We start from the raw sequence: 23081 nt of genomic DNA on the forward strand, positions 1-23081 counted from the left end.
TGTCAGCTGTCTGCGCTGCTGAAGGTTGCTGGGGGCTTGCAGCATCTGCTACTAACTCTGTGACCCCTGTGTGGTTTCACTGCAGCCGAGTTTGGGACTGGAAAGTCGAAGCTCTGTGTGAGCTGTGAGTTCAAAATCAGTTCAAGGCACTCAGGTGTGGAGGGGGGTGAGGAGGTGCTGTTTACCTCCAATGACCCAGAGCCTAGCAAACCGATATTTAGTTTGCTGCTGTTGTGATGTGGTGATGCAGACTGGAGCAGACCAGTGTGGGGAGACCTCGACAGTCCGGAAGGCAACCAAGGCAGGGTCAATCTTCCACCAATGACAAGGGGAGGGGGGGCGAACCGAGCCACAGATCAGGCTGATACTGCACCGGTGCCACGCTGCTCACTTTCTCTGTGCTCCCCTCTGCTTCCTTCCACGTTCTGTATCACTGTGTGTGCCTGTCCATCAGTAGGGAGAGAGAAAAGGAAGAATGGGGAGGGGGAAAAAGGTATATGTCTAAAAAGGGAGATCTTTGAAGGCGCTGTGGGAAGGGAACATAGAGAGCAAGACAAACACTGGGAAAACTCTGGACGGTCAAGACATGAGAAACGTATGTCGAGGATGCAAGGGAAGTTAGTGCTCATATCAGCAAATGAAGGACTGCAAAGTATTGCCTTCTACAAAAATCTGACTGGTGAAACAAATCAGTAACCTTGTATAAAATCTCCACAAAATACAAACAAATTCCTGCAAGATTCTCAAAGAGATCCTCTTTTCTTTCATGTGATAAACTGCCATAGGCTTGGGACCATAGGAGTTTAGATTGGGGCACAAATATGTTACATCCTCTCCAGTTTGGAAACAACTGTTGTTATTGGGGTTGCTCAATTACATCGCTGTACTTTGCTCCGAATTGCACTATTCAGGAAATGCATAGGTTATTACTAAAAGAGTAGTGGGTATCGAAGACACCATCATTAACAAGAGTAGAGAAAGGCCCAAAATGCCTAATAAACCCATGAGAAAATTGGTTATATCTTAAAACAATAATTCGCTGTGAACTCAGTCAGCCTTCAGTCAAAGTTTTTTACATTTTACTTGTCAAGAAAGAATTGTAGACCCTGGTGACTTAGTCACAATATGTTATTGTCAATATAGTTAGAAAAACTATTTTGAAAACATGTTTTTGTGCTCATATAAAAAATAACGATCACATATAAGTTAAATACAACAGTATGTGTGCAGTACAGGAGGTGGGTGCACTCTGGACAGCTATGGCAATGCATTTTCTAGTTTTAATGCACATTACCAGAAAGTATGATTCTTGCTGGTGCAAAGAAAATGTACTATTTAATTTAAATTGCTGTAACCCGAAGACACATTTTAAACACACGGGATGACTACAAAAACAAAGGATGCAGAATGGGGAAAAAGTACTTGCAACTTAAAATACTGGACAGCATTTATTTCAAGCTTGATGTGCACATTTGATCAGGAAAATTAACATCACGGAGCATAAAACCAGTTGCTGAATTGGGCTGACTCCACTCCCCCAATATACAATATCATCTATGGTGGGCAGAAGCAAACCATGGATGGCAGGTGACCAGACCGATGAAGAGAGCTAACACAAAGCCCCTCCATATATTAATATTTCTATGCATTATATATTTGTGATTTTTTTATTGCAAGAGGTTGACGATCTAACTCAACGAGTCTCTAGAGCGGACCTTAACACCTACATCCAAAGTCACATTTTCAAAAATCGATTGGCTAGCAGGGATACTGAGATGGGTTCGTTTTTAGTTTCACTATACATGTATTAAATTGCCGCGCAGTGCTAAATATGAGGCCACATTTCTCATCACAAATGGAAATTAAAAAAATCAGACAGCGAACATGATCGATGCCTGGGGTTTAAATAATTTCGCCATCCTAACACTGAAAACAACATGTTTGTTTGACCGCTTTACGTACCTTGCTTGATTTGTGGTCGACATTAAATGTGGTAATTGCATCCTCCTTTTTCCTCTTACCACATTTATTTATCACATACTCGGCTAGTCTGTTGGCTAAATAGGTCTTTCCAGTACCACTGGGCCCTGAAAGGATAATTCTACGGTGCTCCATTAGCAGATTAAAGTAACGCTGTGTGATTGGTTTGGGGATTAGGGTATCGAAGACAAAGCTGTCCAAACTGTTATCTTCCACTCCTGAAACAAACACAAACAGGTGGCACAGATAGGCAAACATGATATATGGCTCAAATAGAGAACAGGGTTTAAATAGGTATTGATGGTACATTTACATGTCATTACTGAACTCATAAATAATGTCATTTAACAAATAATAACAGTAATCTATAGTTTTGTTGATAATTAACATTCCAGATTTAGGAGCACAACTTTTACGCCATCCATTCATCAGAAGTTTTACAAGTTATGGTGAACTTCTTCTTAGGGCCTACCCAACATATTTCCCTCAACTTCCCTTGAAGTTTTAAAATTAAATACATTAATATATGACTGAAATGAATATGTGTTCTAATGTACACTACCCCTTTAAGAATATAATTTAATTAAATAGTGTTCAACTGATTTTTTTTTTAAAAAAAAACACTTCTACTTACCTTTGAGGTTCACAGTGATGACGTTATTATCTCCAACCAAATATCCACACGGCAGAAATTCAGGCACTTCTATATTGTGGGCCCGCATTATATCCCCTATACAATAATTTACAATGGAGTCCGAGTTTAATCCCAGATTTGAAACCGGATCCACTCGAAAAATGTATTCCTAAAGCACAAGAAAATAAATGCGTCGTTTAGAGTGAATGAGAGCAATGCATGAAACTGAAAAACATTTAAGTTTGTCTCGAATTAGCACCAATATAAATAATAGTAACGGCCCCTGTAATGCATGCAGCGTTCAGCGGAAGCCATTAAGATAACGAGGTACATTTAAATATGTCAGAACACCAACATGACTAATTCCACTGCTAATATGAAGGAGCGCGCTGTGACGCATCCGAATTCAACGGTATCCGAGGACACGGTACAAGTATATGCACTCCTAACAGAGGCGCAACTAGAGTCAAATTTCGGAGGGGGGAGAGGGGGGGGGGGCTAATTCTTCAAGCAAAAGGCAGAGTGGAGCTGCAGGGGCTCTATGCAGGGGTGAAAACCATCAAAGCCTCTTTAACAAGCAAAAGGTCTTTTAAAGACCTGTGAAGTACTCGGGTGCGGCTGTGTGGGTGCCCGGGAAGCTGTCTCATCCCGGGCTGCCACACACGGCGGGGTGGGGGGGGGGGGGGGGGGGACGGTGGAGCCCTTTGAGTCCAATGGGCGTTGTGCGCCTGACTCCTAACAAGAATGCTTGCGAAAAATGTCGCTTGCTATGAGCGAGGCAGTGGCGTAGCTAGAGCTTGTGGCGCCCGGGGCTATCCCTCAGATTGCCGCCCCGGTGGGGGGGGGGGGGGGGGGGTGGGGGGGGAGAAAGGACAGCACGCACTTGAAAGAGGTCCGAGAGACACGTAGCATCGCCGCTAATAGTTACCTCGATCATGCAAGTTACATGCACATACATGACACGGTCCAGGGCTACACAGCTGAATACACCAGTGACCGGCAGTACAAAGGAGGACACACAGACTGCATGATCTATCTGGGGACTCAGAAAAACCACATGCGACATCTATCAGAAAGCTGCGTGAACGATTACCTGGTAATCACCTCAGCACAATGTAAACATGCACATACATGACACTGTTCGGGGATCCGTCATTTACAGCTGACAATAAATGACCAAACATCATGGTCCCCCCCATTAAAGCAGTGGGGACGTGCACAAACGTGATGTGCTCTGAGGACCCAGAGCCAACTTAACAGTGTCGAAGCCTGTAATTCTTTATCTTTCAAAAACAGCAAATTAATTATTCACAGGGAATGACTCACTGTGTGCCCTTAGAACTAAACTCAGCACAAAGGGGTCAGTCAGCTCCACAACCTTGCCAACACAGACCAGATACAAAGCCCGCTCTGGTGGCCCAATGGCAACAACCAGGGATCACGCCCTGTCATTACTTCTAAGAAGCAGCAACCAACTCCCTGGGACCCAAAGCCAGCTTGTAATAGTGCATCTCTCCTTAAGAGCAACCTCAGCACACACATGGTGCACAGCCTACCCAGGGGGCCCAAAGCTAAAATATAGGGAGTGGAGACACATTGTCATCACAATCCTTAAACACAGCTGTAGGGGCCATGGGAATATGTTCAACCCTATCCAGGGACTCCGTGAATAATCAGAAGAAACAAGAAACATTACATTTTTCTGCAATTTTGTTTTCACATTACTTTCATGGTAACCAACATTGTTAAAAGTCTGCAAAAACAGTAAAATCATAATAACGTGTCTAGTATGGAACGCCAAGGCTGTGTAACACACGTCCCTGTAACACACGTCTTCAGCTGCCTCCCAGACCCGAATGTAGGCATGGCAGAACCAAGGTCTGGAGAAAAATAACCACTTAAAAGAAGTCCGGATATGAAGTAAGTTATGTGTGCTTTTACGCATGTGTGTTTCAAAATGTCCACGGCTCAATCATTGGACAGTAGTAGCTTGCTACTACTGGTATCGCTCTACTCACAGACATCCAGGAATAAAGCCCTTCATCAGATCCCTTACGCATTTCAAAAGGTTCATAACCTTAGTGGACACAGACCTGGATGCGCCTAGACAACTGCTGACTAACTGGAGCAATCACACTGGCAACCTGCGATCACAACTGGAGCTCTCGTAACCTAGGCCCTGGTGCCCTGGGATCAGAGAATACCAGGTTCTTCTCTTGTATCTCAATCTTTTGTGTTCCTTTCCTCTCACAAGCCAAAATGCTTAAGGTAAATAGCTCACACAACATTCAACTCTCTCTAGAACTCTAGGCTCTACAGATGAATGCATTATTTAGGAAGAGAGAGTAGAAAGGCTTGCCTGTGCTCGCAGGTAAATGTATCAATGAGAGAATGGAAGCAGAGAGGTCAGTTTATCCCTGCTGTTTCCTGAGGAGAATTACAAGAAGACATCAACATAAGGGCAGGGTACAGACTGACATTTACCCAGAGACAGGTGCAATAGCCCACATGTCTAACTGGCGCTAACAGCACAGCCACCACTAGCTCAGATGAAGACTTATTCCACACTCAGCGCTTATAGTACAAGTATCACTCATATGTCACAGATAGCAAAAGTACTACTTACGTGCCACAGTGACCACAGCTATCATCACATGTCAAAGGCAGCTGATTAGTACCATTCATCTGATCAATCCCTTGCTCTTCTGGTTAATTTCTTACTCAGTACAAACAGCAAATCTATCCTTTAAGTTTTTTGTCAGCAGAGCTACTCTCACCAGACAACAGAGCATTCCCAAACAAGTTACAGGGAGCAAAGCTATGCCTTAATAGCAGCTGAGCTATCCCTGAATAGGTGATTGTCCTTCTGACAATCTGTCTGCACGGTGTCTAAGCAACTAGGGAACAGAGAACCAGTGAACAAGAGGGGTTCGGGAACTAATGCTTTCAGGATGGCGTTTGGAGAAAGAGAGCCTCTCATACTTTAGTGGGACAGGTAAAACAAAGGAACCGGGAGACGCAATAGATAGGCCTTGGAGACAGAGAGACCTTAATATTGAGCAGCTTTAGGCTGGGAAACATCAGGCAGAGTAGAAAAGGAAGGCTAGAACAAGACAACAGAGACATTGAAAGCAAGAGACAGGCCAGTTCCAACTACAAGGATGCAGGCAAATAAGAACCTAGGGTGGAATGTTTGAATTTGAACCTAGATGAGGAACAATGCATACCAAAGGAGAAACATAAAATCCACAAATATTGCACTAGAATGACTCTTTCATCAACCACCTGTGTCATGTAGAAGGGCACATGGCATTACTTTCAAACAACACTACCATAGCTGACACTAATTAGGGGGAAGGATTCAAGGCCCTAACCTCCACTGTGAACCACCATGCAGAACCCCCAAACACACTCAACATTAACACAGGTTAGGCTGGAAAGTGTCAAGAGTCTCTCCTCCCCCCCCCAACTCCCTTTATAGAACAGCTCTATGAGGATAACCAATGTCTTCCAAGCCAGCCACCCACATTAATGTGATTCAGTTCCTCTACTGGAAAACCTCTGATGGATGAATCACAATGTCTGCATAAAGTGCCGAGGCCAAGTAATTGGCTATCTCTGAACCATATCTGGCAGGTCAACATAACAGAACTGCTGCTACACATGCTAAACAATGCTCTGTGTGTTTGGAAACGTTGCATACCAGCTGTCCATACTGTCCCTATGCTGTGTGTGAATTAGCGAAGCTTTAAGAGACCGTTCCACTTAAAAAAACAAAAGAAATCAAAATGACTGTCCTTGTCAATTTTTTTTATATTTAGCTGCTTACAATTGTGTTTCCATTATTTTTTTATAAAATTTCCCAAATTAAGCTTGAATATTGACGTTCAAACAGTTTGAATCAAACTTCTATGTAGGTACACCAGGAATACACTGTTGTATGTATCAAGTCTGCATCATCTAGGGCTGTAAGGGGACAGCCTGTCACCATTTCACATAATTATATTAAAAAGTAACGAAGTGTGCAAGGATAAACGTTTCCTGTCTCTGTCCCCAGTTCTCTCACAAGAGGAACCTAATAGACAAGAACTGCGCCGGGGCTTACCTGTTTGAATGAAGCTCCCCTCACGCTACATTCCACAAACAGTGCTCCAGGTTTAAATGTCTCGTCCTCGCAAGCACCAGGAGACCCCAAGCCTAGGCACCCCAAGCTCCGCTGCACAGCGCCGTCCACAGGAAGCGAAAGCACTATTTTGTGTCCCGACCCGGACCAGACCCCAGGCGGCGCGCACAATGAACCCGGACGCCTCCGCCCAGCGTGCAGTCAACCTCGCAGAAGCTCGTACGACGTCACGGGCCTATGCTAGGTGGTGGCGGCGGCGTGCGTACGCTGCAGGCAGCAGTTGCAAGCAGCAGGTGGCGGTGCGCACGCGCTCGTACTTCAAACAGGACCGCGCGCGTGGCACTGGTGGCCCATTGCAGTGGCCTTTATAATTTATTTGGGGACACTGACACTACTGTAACAGTAGTGTCAGATTCCCCAAATAAATTATAAAGGCCGCCGCAACGGGCCACCAGTGCTGCGCGACCGCCACCCCAAAAATAGTGCCGCCTGGGGCAGACCGCCCCCATCTTAGCTACGCCCCTGGAATCAGGTGAGTGAGATGGGGCGTGAGAAGATGGGATGAAATGGGAAAAGGGAGGGTGGGGAAGGGAGATGCAATGGTGACTGAAGTGTAATGGATGGAATGTAAGTGGATGGAAAGAGATGGGAGAATGGTGGGATGGAATGCAATGGGAAAGGGGATGGGAAAGTAAAAGGGATGGGGTGGTCTTTGGGATGGGCTATGATGCGAGGTGATGTGATGAGATGAGGAGAGGGTAGGTGGCGTTGGGGTTTGATCTTGTAGCGTTCAGATGGGATGGATTGAGAAGATGGTGAGGTAGGATTTGATGCAAATGGGATGGGGTGGGGTGAGATGTGAGGGAAGAAATGAGATGTGAAGGAAAGGGGTGAGATGGGCATGGTGGGGGTTTGGTTTGATGGGACAGGGTAGAGTTGTGGTATAGGGTGGGACAGGAAGGAGTGGGCCAGGGTGGAATGAGGTGTGATGAGAAGGCAGGGTACAGTGCTGCATGGTAATTGTTACTTCAATGCTGCACACTGGAGAACTGAATGTCAGCCTTGGATACATGGAGAATGTGAGAAAGGACAATTGTAAGAGCACTTTTCAAAAACTTCAAATAAATAAGAGTTATTGGTACCTGAAGCATTACTACAATAAAAGTAAATTGGATTTTTTTTCCAAATTAAATAACATATTCTATAATTACTCACAGAGTGCTCTGGTTATCAACCTTGAAAGGATGAAAGGCTAAGATCCACTTTACTGCGATTCAAACTTCTGACCTGCAGGTAAAACTAGAGGTCTTAACTTGCTGGGCCTTCTTGCTGGCTGCTGACGTATTACCACTCCTCCACCCACTCCTTCGGCATCGTAGTGCAGTGTGTGCACATTTTGAAACATAACTAATCAGTCCAGAAAGAAGTGCGGAGGAGCTATTCAGTTTCACAGTCCCGCAGGTTTTATATTACTAAAGAGAGAGAACGCACATATTAGCCCCACCTTCAGGGGCTGGAGCCTACTTCTGCTGCTAAATTAGCTGGGGCAAGGCTGATTTTGGATATTCGCGCTGAAGAGGAGAGAAAGAGTTGCTTTGCTGCAGAAGACGCAGGGCCTGCGCCACTAAAACATTTTACAAATGCAGTGATCCAACCTCACGAGCGGGCGGTGGGGAGGGCAAAAGTTTAAGCATTATCAAAATTTCACAGGCACTTTTGTAAAATGCGAGGCATTTTTACAAAAGTGTTGATATTGTGATTTTTTTTGCAATCATGAATCCTGAAGGGTTTGATTTACACCTTAAACAATAAGCATGCTAAATCTATTCATCGGTTTCTATGAAATGGTAAATGCAGTTCATCCCGAAAGTTTCCAACAGTCAGTTTATGTGGCATTTAACCGTTTTTCTATGAAATCACGTACAACCCTGTGGAGCAGGTAGGCACAGACTATGGCTAGTGCTTTGAAGAGACAGCCATTGTCACTTGGTGCTGTGTATCTGTGAAAGCATGCAGAACTTCCACAGATCAGACCCAGTGATGGCTCTCTGTGATCTCACTTCCAAGCAATCACCTGCTCGCACACAATCACCTGCTCACTCGCACGCAATCACCAGGCCTCGGGTCATCTACTGCATGCATTAGCTAGGCTGTGAAACAGTGGCGGTCTGTAGCCAATCAGTTCATGGACTGTCCAGTGCATCACACGTGAAAAACTATTTCAAGATGTTATGCACCTACCACATGTTTACTGCAGAATGTGTAACGTCATGCATATGTTTGCTAGATATCACAGCTGAACACTGACACACAGGCTCACCATAAACCCATGGCAAGTTTAATTCAAGAAACTAAAGAAGCTATAAACATATCACAAACACACCCTCCTTCACCCCCACTCAGTGGAGTGTGAACACGGAAGCACATTGGAGCAACTGTGCTTATAGCAGAACTCACAAAACTTGTGTACTTTGACATTTTTTTTTTTTTGCATATTTATATAGCGCAAACTCGACCCGAAGGTATTAGAGCCAGGGCCGGCTTAAGTGCTGGTGGCGCCCTGTGCGACGTTTGTTGGCGCCCCCCAATGACCACCTCCACCACCACAGGTATCTCTCGCTAGCACCCTTTAACAGTGACCAAGTCTCCATAACCACACTCTCTCAGATGCACTGAATTAGTTATAGCGCCACTCATACCAGTGTAGGGTGTCCGAGCACTTTGCATCACACACACATTACACAGAGACATAGGAAATGTTACATAAGCCAAAGGACTAAAAGTGTAGGAGTCACATGTCATCCATACTGATAGGCAGTATAGTTTAAGAGTGCTTGGTGTGGAAAAGCACAAACTCCGAGGCGAAAATGAAACCGCGTAGTTGGGAGTTTTCTTTAATAATAAGAATCGATTTCAAGCCAAATTAACCCTTTTTGCAACATTAATTAATGTTCTAATAATGTATACTCTGCAGTCTGTATGCAGTTCCAGGATGAAAGTTAATAGCTCACTATACTATATTAGGACTTTAAGTTATAAATTGCAAGTAACAAAAGGATGTCTCTTTTGATAGCAGTAACCTGCTGATCTGTTTGCATCATACGCACTCTGTAATCTACTTGGTACACGTTCTTTGCAGCAGGAATATTAACCCTCTGCACTAACTTCACATAAGTCAAAACCTTAACTTCACAAAACGCTGATCTCTCTCCAGGAAGGTAATTAATCACACGAGTTATCTTGACATTTATGTAAGGCCTGGTAATTGGGGGGAATGGGGAGGGGGGGGGGGGGAGAAACGCTGCAGCAGGTGCTTCAAAAGCATAATAAAACTTTAAAACACGGCGCTGCCAGGAAGCCAGCACCTGGTGTGGTGACCTCGAGGCTCGAACTCTGGTTTCCAGCACCAAAGGCGATAGTTTAGGCCGGCCGAGGGACCACATCCTCTCCCCTTCATCTAAAATCACTTACTTGCGCCCGGCGTTCTCAGAAAGTGCCGTGGATGGTCCTCTGGTCTCTGCCCTGCCTGTAGTCCACTTCCCCGAACAATTAACTGCTTCGAGCCTAGGGCGGTACATCGCTTCTTGACTCGCAGATTTGTTTTGTATCTATCTTCTCTCTGCCTGCAGCTCCGTCGGCCTGCCACCACCTCCGCCCGGATCGCTGTCAACCTTGCAGAAGCTCGTGTTCTGCGACGTCACGGGCCTATGCTAGGTGGTGGTGGGCGGTGCGCATGCGCTTACATTTTAAACAGGGCCGCGCGCGCGGCACTGGTGGCCCGTTGCGGCGGCCTTTATAATTTATTTGGGGACACTGACTGACACTACTGTAACAGTAGTGTCAGTGTCCCCAAATAAATTATAAAGGCCGCCGCAACGGGCCACCAGTGCCGTGCGGCTGCCGCCCTAAAAATAGTGCCGCCTGGGGCGGACCGCCCCCACCGCCCCCCCCTAGCTACGCGCCTGGAGCGAGGGAAAGATCCATTCCCTTTCGTGAAAAAGATTTAAGAAAATGTGACAATTTTTCCTCTTAACTAGGAGAAGAATCACACAAATATGACGAAGTTAACTTTTATCCTGAAGATTTTGGACACATGGGGCCTGGCGTGGAGTTAGGCGGACGGGATAATCTGTTACAAACCTTGACAGACTACCCATCTGCCTCATTACAAGTGCACTATATCCAATGACACTGGTAATAAGACGGACGGGATATCCGTCACAGACGGCCGAGTACCAAATCAGGCCCATGGTCATCATATTTAATCTTCAAGTCTCGCTTTTTTCAGTATTTTTGTTAGTTTACCACTTTTTCCAGATTTGTTTGGCTTCTGTCAGCAACAGTGGTGCAAACAGATTTTTTTAGGAAGGCCCCATGATGGCTAAAGCTACACATGTGCTTAAATTTGTAAAAAATAAAAGTGCCAGGTCCCTTGTCAGGAGGCCAATGGCAGTACCAACACAATTACTTATCACCACACTTTTGCAAGTGTGACAATTCAGCCTCCTCTAGGCCCCCACAGCTATAAGAATGGCTTGGGCAGCAGTTAATAGTCCTTTTTAGTAGCGCCACTATGCAACAGAAAGGTACAAGCCCTAGTGTTGACAATTAAGTGCCGGTGCTGAGCACCGGAAACCACCAGCCCAAATTGTATGGCAAGCTTTGCAAAATTTGCTGGTGTTGGAGCAGGCCCGGATAGAGTTTTAATTGTATGAATACCAGGTATCTGGGCCTGCCATTCTGAGCAACTTCCAATCTCAAAATTTTAGACAAACTACGGGAGGAGTAGTTTAGGGTCTGGCCGGAGTGATTACTAAAAGACTGATTTTACGCCTGAAATTCGTTTTTCTTTAATTTTGTTTGTAGATTGCTATGTGGGGCATGCAGATATCCTTGATTCATATATGGAACGGCTCGTCAGGGGTAGTAAGGGCTATAAATACTTCAAGATCCTCTATGTCAATGAAGATATTTGAAGGTAGGGGTGACATCATTACATTTTTTTAGACCAACTAGCAATCTGGCATTAGGAATCTCGACTCAAGTAAGTGAATGCCTAGAATTTTAGGCCGCTTTAGTTGCTTGGATTTGCAGTGCACCATTCAACAGACAATGATCTCAGTTACCACATATTTACTCGACAAAGAAGGGAGAAAACAGAAGGCAGGGCAGAAAGTTGTGATAATGTAGTGTATTACTGACTACATTGTTGACTTGCTGTAAGAGAAACAACTAACAGTCAAATGAGTACTAATGGTTGCTTGATTTGTAAATTGTCATCCAGGTTGACCTTAGACAGATACATTTTCCTCAAAGTACTATTATTAACTTTGAACATTTAGCTTTAGCAAGGTTGAGAGCATAGGGATAAGGACAGTCGTCTATGTAGTAAGTGAATGGAATTAAGGCCAGCAGCATATATGGATACACTTAAAGTTGAGTTTTTCTGCTAGAGTCATTCGAATCCAATCACTAGGTTAAATTAAGAGATTTCACATGCTGCTTGATCCCATCCAAGGATGCCACAGGGAGAGACATCATTTGAGCATGTGTTGATTGGGAGTCATCAGAAGATTTTTCTGAGGATCTTTAGGATGTAGAAACAGGATGAGTTGATTGTGTAGATTGGGCTGGCCATCAGGAGTTGGTTGTCCACCACTATGTCCAGGTTCTTGGCTTGAATGACAGCCAGGCTGCTGTTGGTCCAAGATTTCCTGGCCACTGGAATAAATTCCAAGTAGACATTTTCTTGCTGAGGAGTATCACTTCTGCTTTGACTTTGTAAAGTTACAGACAGTGGGTCCTTACCCAGCTGGTGACTTCAAACATGCATGAGGGGCAGTTGGTCCAGTTGTTGGATGTTTCGTTGGAAAGGGGAATTATGTGGTTAGTGCTGTCTGCATAAGAGATGATGTTGATTGTGCAGGGTCACATGATGTTAGCGAGTGGTGCCATGTAGGTGATAAACAGTGTGAGGCTTAAATAATCCTTGGGGTACTCCACAGATGAGGTTGGCAGTGGCTGAGGTTTAGAGGGCCAGTCTGACTGACTGAGTGAATCAGGTGAGGAAGAAGCAGACACAATGGGGAACAGGCCCTCATATGGTGGCTATGTGGAGGTGTTGAATGAGGAAGAGGGTGTTGAAAGTGGTAGATAGGTCGAGTAGGATAAGAGCAGCAGTGTCTCCTCTGTCCATGATTATTCAGGTGTACTCTGTGCCAGCAATGAAGGTAGTCTCGGTGATGTGTTGGACCTGAATCTGGACTGGGTGGGGTTGAGAAGGTGGTTGTTGTAGTTCAGGTGGTCGACCTGTTTGCGGATGATTTTCTCCAGGACTTAGGGAGGATAGGGTAGCAAGGAGATTGGTAGGTAGTTAGTCTTGTCTTAGTGTCTGCTGAGGGTTTCATCAAGAGGGGGAGCATTGTGGCATGTTTCCAAGCATCTGGGAAGGTGGGTGTATTGATGGAGTTGTTCTGTATCAGGTGCAAGCCTGTGCCAATGATGGGATCCTGTTCTTTGGTGAAGATGAAGTGTGGGCAGACACACAAAAGAGCTCTTGAGTGAATAGATCGCATGGTCACTGCAGTTTCTGCCATGGCGATGATGGGCCATGAGGTCATGACAGTGTCTGGGGAGCTCATCTCATCAGGTAGGAGGGCGGCGATCGTAGATGGGTCCCGCAGGTAGTCAAAATGATTGTATATGTTGCTGATATTGAAATGGTTGGAGAGCTGGGTACAAAGGTCCTGAGTTAGTGTGATGGCTGTGGAGCTGTTTAAAAGCTAGGTGTTCCAGACAGTCACTGGTGTTTGCACACATGACGGAGCAGTGGAGGCTTTCTTTGAAGATAATGACTAGTCCTCCTCCGGCTCAGTAGGTTCCATTCTATCTTACAGCCCTGTATCATGAGGGATGAATATGGCGATGTAGGGGACCAATGTCAGGCTCAGCCAGAATTCTGTGAGAATGACCAGGTCACTGAGACATCATGCAGGAGGTTCCACACTTTAAAGACCTCTCAGACGAGTGAGCAGGTGTTGAGGAGGAGGCAGTTCAGGGAGGTCTGAGAGCTGTGTGCGAAGGTGCATCCTGGTTTCAGGGCTTGGAGGGCTGTAGCAAAGGAGTATTTGAAAGTGTGGTCAGTGGGTGGGCTAAAGACCAGGAGTGTGGTGGGCAGGTAGGCGCAGCTGGGCTTGCCTTGGCATGTTAGCCGGGTCTGCCTTGGTGTGCCAACAGTGCATCCACACTGCAGTCGGCATTAAGTATGAGAAGGAAGGGGGTGTCTGGGCGGGGTGGAAAGGGTTAGAGTAAGTGGTGGGAGCGGTGGAAAAGCAGATGAGAGTGCATCACAGGAAAAAGGATGGAAAGGCCACAGAGCCCAAAAGCAGGGGAAAAGACTGAGAATAGGAGGCAGAAAAGAGACAAAGAGAAAGCAGGCAGAATAGCAGAAAAAGCATGCAGGAGTGAGTGGAAAAACGGGCAAAGAGGCAAAAAGCATAAGAGCTGAGCAAGAGTGAGAGGCAAAAACGAGAGAGAGAGAAAGCTGCTAAAGAGGCAAAAGAGAGCTAAGTGGAAAAAGCAAAAGAGGTGAAAAAGTTAGGCTACCAGACAGAGACGAGAAGCAGGAGAGACCAGGAGCTCTAGTCTGGAAGCCTAAGAACAGCACAGACAGTGCCTGCTGAATGGCTATTCTGAGCTGTGACTGCAATGAAGTAGGAGGAGGCTGGGAGAGGAGTTCTCAGGGTGGAGCGGGAATGGTAGAAAAGTAGAGACATGCGGATTAGGTAGAATGGTTGAAGGGGGAATGGTGCGAAAACAGTAAAAAGGCTGAGAACAAGAGGCAAAAAGCAGAGAAAAGAGGCAAAAACAGAGAGAAGAGAGGTAGAACTGCAGAGAAAGTATGCAGGAGTGGACGGAAAAAAAGGCAAAGAAGCAAAAGGGCTGAGCAAGATCGAGAGTGCAAAGAGTGAGAAAAATAGGCAAAAAGGAAAAAAAGCAAAAGCTCAGTACATGAGTGAAAGTGCAAAGAGTAAGAGGAAAATAGGCAAAGGGGCATGAATCAAAAAAGCTGAATGAGAGTGCAAAGAGTGAAAAGAAAAGGGCAGAGGCAAAAACGAGACATAAATAAAAAGCAGACAAAGAGGCAAAAGAGAGCTAAGAGGAAAAGAAAAAAGAGCTGAAAAAGGAGGAATATTAGGCAGAACGAATGCCGGAGAGCAAAGCTAGTAGCCTCAGGACTGCATTGGAGCTGGGTCCGATAGGGCCAGGCCTTCTTGGAGGAGGGGCACAGGTAGGTGGGGAGGCAGGGCCAGGCAGTGCCTACTTTAGCTTCCCTTCCAGATGCCCTTAAACTCCAAGGCAACTATTGAATGATCGTGTTCATTATCCCCTGCATAAGCATTTGAGAAAGCAGAATGCTGACCCTTTTATAATTGCAATGGGGCAGCTGTCACGTGCTCTTTTTATTTACCACACCCAAATTCAGGAGGATTAGCACCGATGGCATCTCCTGTAGTGAAGATATGGACACACCTGCGGACATTGCTAAGTTAGCATGTTAGTATATGCTTGGCCGCCATTTTGCTCATGTTACCATATGCCACATTTCTCGTAAACACTTTGCTTGCTCGCTTTCACATGAGAACTGTCTGTATTTCACATATTTCGTTGAACACTCTGCTCCTCGTCTGTACAGCGTGTTCAAGGTCGGAAAACAATGAGCTCTGTTGATTTGCTTTGGTCAGTCTCACGTCCCTAGCCATAACATTGAACACAGCTGCAAACCTGGAAATCTGGTGCTTTTAATATTTCCTTGCATGCATGTTAACTCAGTTGGAGAAATGCTTTCCAGGATAGAAGAGCTGTGCTTATCCGGAGATGTAAATTCCTGCATCTGAACGCGGAGGGGAGGGTGGGAAGGCACTATAGTTCTGTTTTCACCATCATAATATGATTTCCCCTTTTGTTCTATATGGAATTGTAACAATGCTGATTTGTTTGATCTTATGCATATTGCTGCTAGTATTGGCTAGTGTACTGCATTATAGAGCACGTTAGTTAAAATAAACATTTTAAACTATTCCTTGAGTCTATTTACTTTGTTACTATTTATGTTGTGGACAAGTACGAGTTTTTGAACTAAAGAGTGTTCTTGTTCCCACGTATCCTGATAGGGACGGAGTAGCCTGTTCTAGGATGTCTAATCATTGGTAGCTTCGCTGTAGCACGGAGAACAAATGAGACACTATAGCTAGTCGGATTGGGGTTCTGGGCACTGAGGTGGGTATTTTGGTACACAACTACACACAGGTCCTGGTTTCCTGCGCATAGTTCTGTGTATGTGCAACACTCCTAGTATTCCTTTTGCAGCAGAGAACTGTGAAAGCTGAATGATTGCCTACAGAGCTGCGAACAAAATAAAATAAAGCAAAATAATCTCTAGGATTTGAACTTAGTGGAGAGCAGCACAACTCAAAATCGTACCCATTTTAAGAAGGTGGGTATTTTGGTACACCACCACAAACTGAGGTCCTGGTTTCCTGCGCATAGTTCTGTCTATGTACAAAATCCCTGCAACACTCCTAGTATTCCTTTTGCAGCAAAGAACTGTGAACGCTGAATGATTGCCTATTCAACATTTAAGGAGCTAGGAAACCTCCACAGTTGAACCAAATAAAAAGTCTGAGGGGGTCTGGAATCCCATAAACCTTTACTTCCACAAAGCAGAAAGCAATGAAACCCAGTGTGTGGATTTATATGCCCTAGAGAGCTGCAAACAAAATAAAATAAAGCAAAATAAACTCCAGCATTTGAACTTAGTGGAGAGCAACACAACTCAAAATCGTACCCATTTTAAGAAGATCATTTTAACCCCTTCAGCGCGGCGCGGATTTCCGCGCCACGCTGAAGGATCCGTGCGCGGGCGGGGCCATGACGGAACGGTTCCGTCATGCGCACAGCGCAACCGACGTGCATGACGGAACCGTTCCGTCATGCGCGTCGAAGGGGTTAAAATGGCAGTAAGTAATTAATTTAATTAAAAAACTAAGTTCCAAATTTGCACTGATGAGATGAGGATTGGAGCATGTTTTTTGGAATGTCACACACAGTGCAAAGTGCCTGCTGCACACAGCCAAAATCCCCACACAGTGGCTTTAGAGTACAAGGATGAGGAACAGGATATGGTTAAAGTCTTGTCCCACTGGCTGCTGTGCATGGACAGAAGTTGAGGGTGGCGGCTTGAATGTACTATGATGGGATGAAGTTTGTGTGCACAATCTGCATCCTGTGGCTAGTGACCACTATGAATTTTCTTTTCATAGCCATATGCTGTGGGCTCAGGGATACAGTGACTTAATCCAGGATGTTTTCACCAACCTATCTTTCATCCAGTCTCTGCTGCTAATGGACTAAGGTGATACTAAGAACGAAGTTCACACTCGTCGGGTATGAGCACACCAGGACTGCATGGAGTGAATGGTCAGTAGCAACAACCTGTCTCCAGCGGCACATGTGCATATATCAGACCTGTAAGCAGTGGGTTCAGAGGCAGGAGACATGGTGCAGAACATGTTCACCTAGTCTCTGCTGCTAATGGACTAAGGTGATACAACAACTAAGTTCACACTTGTCGGATACGAGCACAGCAGGACTGCATGGAGTGAATGGTCAGTAGCAACAACCTTTTTTACAGCGGCACATGTGCAAATGTCAAAGATGTAAGAAGTGGGTTCAGAGGCAGGAGACATGATGCAGAACATGACCAGAGCAGATATTTTGGTCACACGCCATTCAAAGCGCAGTCTGCAAAGCTGAATTATTTTACATAACTCCTCCAATTTCAGTCGATGAAAATTAATTTAAAATCAAATTAAAGCAGATGTGGAGAACTCTAGTATAGCATCTATAAAATAAAATGTAAAAAAAAAACTTGTGCCGTTTTTCATTTAAGTCACTGACATTGGGTGGTACCAGAATGTCATTGTTCGAATATCTTTTGACATAAATGTCTTTCCCTAACTAATATTTACAAAAAACATCTCAGTCAGACCGTATTTCTGAGAATTATATGTCGACATCTAACCAATGACATAAACTTAATTACACTCCCACCGCGAAGCGTGAACGATCAAATGCTTATGCAAATAGAACAGGTCAACTCAGAATGGAAGAAGTCAATTATAAAAACCTGTCAACTAAATCAAAGCCATGAGTTGTTTGTTCTTGGATAACACCATGGTGTTGAAAAGATATGAGTGAATAATACCATGCTAAAATTAACTGGTAAATTGATCACACTCAGACATCCTTCCTCAAGAGCCATCCTTTCTCACCACAATATTGTCATTGTTGTAAAATGATGCAGGCTGATAATGGATGGGCAGCAAACAAACAACGGCATCAGAGATGCTGAGAATTCAATTTGCTTTCCTGATCATTGGTAGTATTCAGAGCTCAAACACTGCCCAATCGTTGTCCACGATTCCACCGGAAGAACATATATCACCCTGGTATGTAGAGTGCGCACACTTTACTCCAGAGGGAGTTCTGGCAACGGTTCATGTCATTGAAAATGTGTGCATCCAGTGCTGGTTCTTGACTGGACAGTAACCTCTAGCATTTGTCTGTGGTATTACACACCTCAAAACGCTTTCAATCAGGTAGACATTTTGTAAACGTGTGGAGGAGGGGTTCCAAGGCACTAGCATGCTTAAGAGTCTCTGAGGGTAAAAGTTGTGTTCACACTCCAAAAGGTGAGCCACTCATAACGAGCAAGCTTAATATAGTCATGAGAAAAAAATTCAAAAGTTATGCACTCACATACATAATGATCACGAGTTATTGGTGCCAATAACAGTTAAAAGAGAAAACTATATGAGTGCTTAAATGTAGGAAACGTAGAAAATGTAGATAACTTGGAATAAAAATAATTATTAGGAACTGCACAAGTGTACAGTATCGTAATAAAAAATATACACGACCTTACATTTTATGTGGGTTTGTCATCTTTGTGCAGTTCATTCAGCCTCACTCTCTGGGTTTTTCTGCACAAATGCTTATGACGTGTTAGAAACAAAGTGTTTTAGTTTTCCCAATAAAGCTTACCTTAAATAAGCGTCTGATCACGCCGTCAAGAACATCCCACTTGGTTTTTCCGCTGACACCAATGGATCCTATCAAGTAAGTCCTACTCTTGGGATCCTTGAATCAGAAAAACACATATTGCGATATAAGAATACTAATGAACTCTATCCATTGGCATCACTTCGATATCTTACAGATTATACTGAAAATGTATACATATATTACAACATATTAAAGCATGTAGCCTGATTTGAGTTACCTTCATCCGGCTGTAGCCCTTGTTTACGGAGACCACAATTCTGACACTGCGCCCCTCTTTGTGTAGCGTTCCATCGCTTATATCATCTAGTAAAATATCTAGAAGGAAAAGCCGCAATGCCAATAAGTTAGTTCAGGTTAGATCTATGATGAACATCTTCAAAGCAATGTGGGCTCCAACTCTGCATGTCTAGAGCACAAATGTCAGCATGACTGTTTTACATGTTGTTTGTCTATTTTTTCTATGCCTAGAAGTAATTTTAACTTCACCGGAGTAATCGGAGTCATGTCATTAATTCCGCGATACCTATTGATGTGGAATTTCCAATGATTTCCCAATGACATTCACTTGCATAATTGAGAGTAATTTGGGGAGAAAATAAGCACAGAAACAATTAATTTAGGGTGATTAAGAGAATGCTCCCATTGCTGTACATTTGCAATCCAGCACTATTTTTTTAGCACAACGCATTCTCACATCCGTTTTGGACAAGAGGGTGCATTTTGTGCTAAGAAAAAAGCGCTAAATGCTGGGAGTCAAGTTGGGCTGCTATTCATGTTCTATTGCAATTAGTGCTATTCCTTAGAGCAAAATGTATCCACGCATCCATCCAAATAGCACAAAATTTCAAATTACTCTTCTGGTCACATCACTGAGTCATATAGTAAATAATGTAAATTATGCCTACACCTAATATTTTCACCCATGCATCCCAATATTCTTTATTATATATAATATATCCAGATACACATATTGATTTTTTTGTTGTAGGATTATTTGCATGACATGGTGCTTGCATTATTCCGCCACCCCAGAATTTAGATGCATTCAATCAATCAATCAGGAGTTTATAAAGCGCTCTACTCACCGTGAGGGTCTCAAGGCGCGCCCAAGACTTAATAAACCGTTTTGGGGTATACATTACCCAACAAAAGTTCCATCTAGCCTTTTTCCTTGAATAGCCAGAGTACAGTTCTACCCTATACGACTCCTCTATGCTTCCTGCACTAGGTACCGAATCCAAGAAAAAAATGGCACTAACAGGTTTCCATTTTTGTAACTTCCACATATTTACATTAAATTGAGGAAAAGTACAACCGAGTTAGTGGACTTAAAAGAGCCGACTATAACAAGAATTGGCAAAGCCAAGGGGTCTGGCATTGGCCCTAGACTTTTGGCTTTGTAAATACTTGCTTTTTAATTTTTGGGGAACATTTTCGGGCTGGGGCACTGCTGGGCTCCCGCCAACCTAAAAACAAAAATATAGCTAGTTAAAAGCACAACTATGTGTTTTGGTTAAAGAAAACACACACACACACACATTGCCATAGTAGTCCCTGGCACTGAAAGGAACTACTTTGTGTGTGTATGTGCTGTTTGTGAACAGACTAAATATTGTCATTCACAGTGAAAGTTCCAAATGGCTGTAGTGGGTGTCCCACTGCCCCATGCTGTATGCTGCAGGAGGAGGAAGAAAAATGTGAGTGATACAATAACGGACCAATGGCTGATGGGGACTGGTTGAAGATGCCAACATATAATTTAGTATAATTAAATGGTTTGGGCTAAGGCAGATAAAAAAAAAGTTGCCCCAGTACATGTCAAAGGCTGTGGGACTTCACCGTAGTCTCCACCGAGCTGAGTTTTTTTTGGGCTCTGACTCTGCTTCCAAACATAGACCTCTGTATGCATATGCGGAAGAATGACAATAACTTCCCAAATGAGGCTAATAATTTCCCATGTAGTATGGAGGGTAGAGACTACAGATATTAGAGTTAAGGGAAATCTGTGGCTGACTCAGCCTTAGTTTTAAATGAGAGTTTGTGATGTGTTCATGTGCTGTACATTTTCCTGCAAATATCTCTCAATCATGGTCATCCTACCAGGACACAGGATGGAGGCCAGAGACGAACACTAGTAAACATCGAGCCTTTGCACTTTCAAATGGTACTCTACTCATTTATGAGATTCATTTATAATAATGATAAACGTCTGGCTTGGAATTTGCTGAACTTTATGAAGACAGATAGACACACTTACATTTTAACAAAAATATAAGATCTCGGAAACAATGATGGATGAAGACCGTACATGAGCAATCACAATTGTTTTAAAATAATGCACCCAATTCTTTCAAACATTTTATTGTTAACTATGTTAATTCTAATTCAGTGGCACCAGTAAAGGAAGTAACAACATGAGAAATATGCAAACTAATCTAGTAACTTGTTACTCGTAATCTAGTAAATTTACAATCTTAAATCTAGTAAATTTACAATATTAAATCTCCCATAACGTAAAATAAAGACGGACAATCATAAGTCCCATTTCGAAGATGAATCGCTTGCGCATTATTTGGTCTATTCTCCTGCATATCTTTAGTAAAGGTTTTCCATAGAACCTTCACTAAAGATAAGTTCTGCACTACTAGGAGAAAACGTGACCAAGAGGTTTTTAGAGGCGTCAGTGCTGTAGATTCAAAACACTTTTCAGGAAACTTTGCTGGCAAGTTACAAGAGCTAGCAAATAAGACAGAATCAATTACTTCTAAGGAGACCTTGTACTTCAATGTGGTTCTAGTGCAGTTCTTTTAAGCTAAAGCTGTAGATGGTGCAAGATTTATCAAGGCAATGGTTCTGATTTCACAGAGAACGATGCATTTGCTCACCTACAGGCAAATGGAGTTATTCGTTGAAAAAAAACTAGATATTTAAGGAGGCTGCAGATGAGAATATGGGAAGGTTAGAGTAAACGTAGGAAACCAGCTCTTTTAAATTGGGGGAGTACATATAACAATATACACGTTCAACAGTAAACAATCGTTTTAAATACTTTTGAAAAAAATATGATAACTGGAGCTGTTTAACAATTAAATACAATCAAGCACAGAAAATCGGTTTCACTTTTGTGAGAAATCTTTGATTTGAATTTATACTGCGCATAGCTGCCCCAGCAACGGGGCATCCCAGCGTTACCTAAGATACAAGGGACTCGGAGCCGTCCAGATAGAGATAAAAAATTAAGCCGGGAAAAGCCAGGTCTTTAAGGCTTTACGGAACGCCAGATGATTCCGGAGCCCTCTGAAGGGAACTGGAAGAGAGTTCCATAGCTTAGCTATCAAAACTTTAAAAGAGCGACCACCCGCTCTCGCTCTATGGACTCGGGGGGTACACGCGAGTCCTAGATCAGATGAACGTAGGGAGCGACTAGGGACGTACGGTACCAGCAAAGATGCTAGAAACGGAGGTGCTTGTTGGGTCATGATTTTATGAACAACAAACAGTGTCTTAAACTGCATCCTTTTATCTACGGGTAACCAATGAAGTTTGGTTAGAAACTTAGACACTGAGCGAAACTTTGGAAGTGCCAGCAAGGTGGGAACTGCCGCATTTTGAATTCTCTGCAGGCGCTTAATACAAGATGTGTTGGCACCTAAATAGAGGGAGTTGCCATAATCTAGCCGAGACAAGATCGTGGCCTGTAGGATGGTCTGGCGGATTTTAGGGTCGAAGTACCCTAATAAGGGTTTTAATCCCCTCAGGAGTCCAAAACAAGTCCTTGCAACTAGTTTAGATTGAGCGTCAAAGGACAGGCCTCTATCAATCCAAAAACCTAAGTTCTTAACCTCCTCTTTAGGCAGTGGTGAAGGTTTTAATGTATCTGGCCACCATTACTTTGACCACATGTCACTATCTTTCCCAAGCAAAAGTATCTCTGACTTGCTTGCATTAAGGCGCAGACAATTTGTAGTCAACCAGTCGGCAATCACCTGCATGTCTTCCTTAAATTTGATGAGGTTATTTCTACACTCCTTGGTAAAAGCTATTACCAATTGGGTGTCGTCGGCATAAGACACCAACGACAGCCCTCTTCTTTTTGCTATCACCACCAGGGGTTGTACGTAAATATTAAAGAGCATAGGGCTCAATATTGAACCCTGAGGTACCCCGTGACTGATGGCATACTCCTGGGAGTGGTAAGGTGGTACCATGATCTGGAAG

The 23081-nt window shown here is 43.8% G+C and overlaps 1 protein-coding gene across 3 annotated transcripts in view; it reads right to left on the reverse strand.

The window, feature by feature from the left end:
• The window catches only part of NAV3 (neuron navigator 3), a 1112283-nt gene that overhangs the window by 94984 nt on the left and 994218 nt on the right, over window positions 1-23081 (reverse strand). For all 3 annotated transcript variants that reach the window (XM_085653004.1, XM_085653005.1, XM_085653006.1), the window contains 4 exons: window positions 19081-19178; window positions 18843-18938; window positions 2615-2783; window positions 1963-2198 (listed from right to left, as the gene is read on the reverse strand). In XM_085653004.1, coding sequence (XP_085509130.1) covers window positions 1963-2198; window positions 2615-2783; window positions 18843-18938; window positions 19081-19178 — 599 coding nt within the window. The remainder of the gene's footprint in view (window positions 1-1962; window positions 2199-2614; window positions 2784-18842; window positions 18939-19080; window positions 19179-23081) is intronic.

The sequence above is a fragment of the Triturus cristatus genome, chromosome 4_1, assembly GCF_964204655.1.
Source record: "Triturus cristatus chromosome 4_1, aTriCri1.1, whole genome shotgun sequence".
Taxonomy (NCBI): Eukaryota; Metazoa; Chordata; class Amphibia; order Caudata; family Salamandridae; genus Triturus; species Triturus cristatus.